Here is a 1,798-nt window from a genome sequence, read left to right as displayed (position 1 = left end):
TGAATGAATCATCGGGTATTGCTCTCTTGGAACCTCCACATCTCCTTCAAACCCCAAAAACTCCATCCGTCTTTCAATTAGCCATAGAATCTCGTGATTGGCTGGATTCCAATGTCGAGAACACCTGGTGGAACACTTTAAACAGTTATGAGCTGAAGCCTCGCTCAAATTTTCCTCAGGCGTATCTCTGCAAAATTTATAATAACGAAATTCTCAATAACTCTAAATCTACGAGATTAATGATTGAAGTCACTGAGTACCAAGCATGTAGGGAAATTCTCTGGATGTTCCACGTGCCCATGGAGATGACGATATTCCAAAAAAAGCCAGACAATTCTTTTTGTGTGAAAGACAATGTTTCAATCATGAGTTTAACTCCAGAATCCTTTAATTCTGCATTCTCCACTTTCTGCAAATACTTCGACATGATTAATCGAATGGATCTGTTTGAAAAAAGTATTTATCATATTTATGAAGAGGGAAGCCCTCCGCCTTTAACTCTCGAAGCGTACAATTCGGCAGTTAAAGAGTATTATCGGGATATTAAAAATAAGATCATTGAAATCGAACGAAGAGTCATGAAGCAAAATGATATAAACACATTTCTAACACTTTCGAAAGACCTTGAAGTTCATGCAGAAAAATTGAGGACTCTCGATGAGATTCACCGGTCTGTGGTACCTACGGAAAAAGAGGATACGAATTGGAAAAAGTCTTATAAACTACTCTTATCGATTTACACGGAGATGGAGAACTCGAGCAGTCGAAAACGCACAAATCTGTGTGCATCTCTATATCTGTCATCATTGAAAGTATATCTCAATATTATTGATACATGGCTAAGTGAAGGACGTCTGGAGGACTTTAGACATGAATTTTTAATAGCCAAAGTCAAAGGGGAGAACTTTGGAGTTGAGAATAATGAGGGAAATGAGAATTCTTCGTCCTCCTGGAGAATTAAATTCGTTATCATTGAGAGTGCAGAGTCTGAAACTCCAGATCCAATTATGAAGAAATTATTCAGAAAGGTCAAGGATATGGGTAGGAGTATAGAATTGCTAGTGACGTTGGACAGAATATCTGATATGTGGAGAACTAATACTAAACAATTTGAAAGGAGAATTCCGCTTTGTGAAGAATTTACTAAGAGGGTCTTGGAAGAATTGGAGAAATTCGGAGGGGTAGATGAGATTGATGAAGTTAATATCATTAGTGAGAGTGATTCTGATGTTGAAGAGCCACCTGAACAACGATTCTCAGAGTTGGAGGACAACATCAGACAACAGGTGCTCAGAATCAATAACCCATTTCTTATGAAGGTCTTCCAAAAGTATTTGCCTCCAATTAGCGTTGATACTATTGATAGTAAAGAGGATGGAAATACCGAAGATTCTGAGAAATCGTCTTGGGGAACGGGAGTGTTTCGAAGATTAGAAAAAATTTCTCCATTCGTTTTACCTTTTAGAAAAGTTCTTGAAGGAGTTGTCGATGAGATCCTCGATAGGAGGTACTCCTGTGCTACTAAATTGGTAAAAGATATATTGATTAATGAGTATAAACTGGAGAACCACCTGAGATTGATGAGATTCGTATTTATGATGGAACGTGGTCATGTGATGAAGAGGTTTTATCAAAAAATGTTCAGTGATATTGAGGGGAATGTTTCCGTGAGTAATCCAGAGAGTTTAACGCATTTGTTGGAGGAAGTGTTGTCGGATGAATGGAGAGATTCTAATTCTCACAATCGATGGTTTGTTTCATTGCGAGATACTTGCACTAGACAGGTTTTACAGGCTAT

General features: G+C 37.9%; 1 protein-coding gene across 1 annotated transcript in view; it reads left to right on the top strand.

The window, feature by feature from the left end:
- The first annotated feature begins 7 nt into the window (after window positions 1–7).
- The window catches only part of LOC105272990 (uncharacterized), a 4,241-nt gene continuing 2,450 nt past the window's right edge, over window positions 8–1,798 (top strand). Inside the window, exon 1 of the mRNA XM_011315224.1 lies at window positions 8–1,793. Coding sequence (XP_011313526.1) covers window positions 240–1,793 — 1,554 coding nt within the window. The 5' untranslated portion in view covers window positions 8–239. The remainder of the gene's footprint in view (window positions 1,794–1,798) is intronic.

Source organism: Fopius arisanus, unplaced genomic scaffold (assembly GCF_000806365.1).
Source record: "Fopius arisanus strain USDA-PBARC FA_bdor unplaced genomic scaffold, ASM80636v1 scaffold00569, whole genome shotgun sequence".
NCBI lineage: Eukaryota > Metazoa > Arthropoda > Insecta > Hymenoptera > Braconidae > Fopius > Fopius arisanus.
This window is presented reverse-complemented; position numbering and strand designations above follow the sequence as displayed.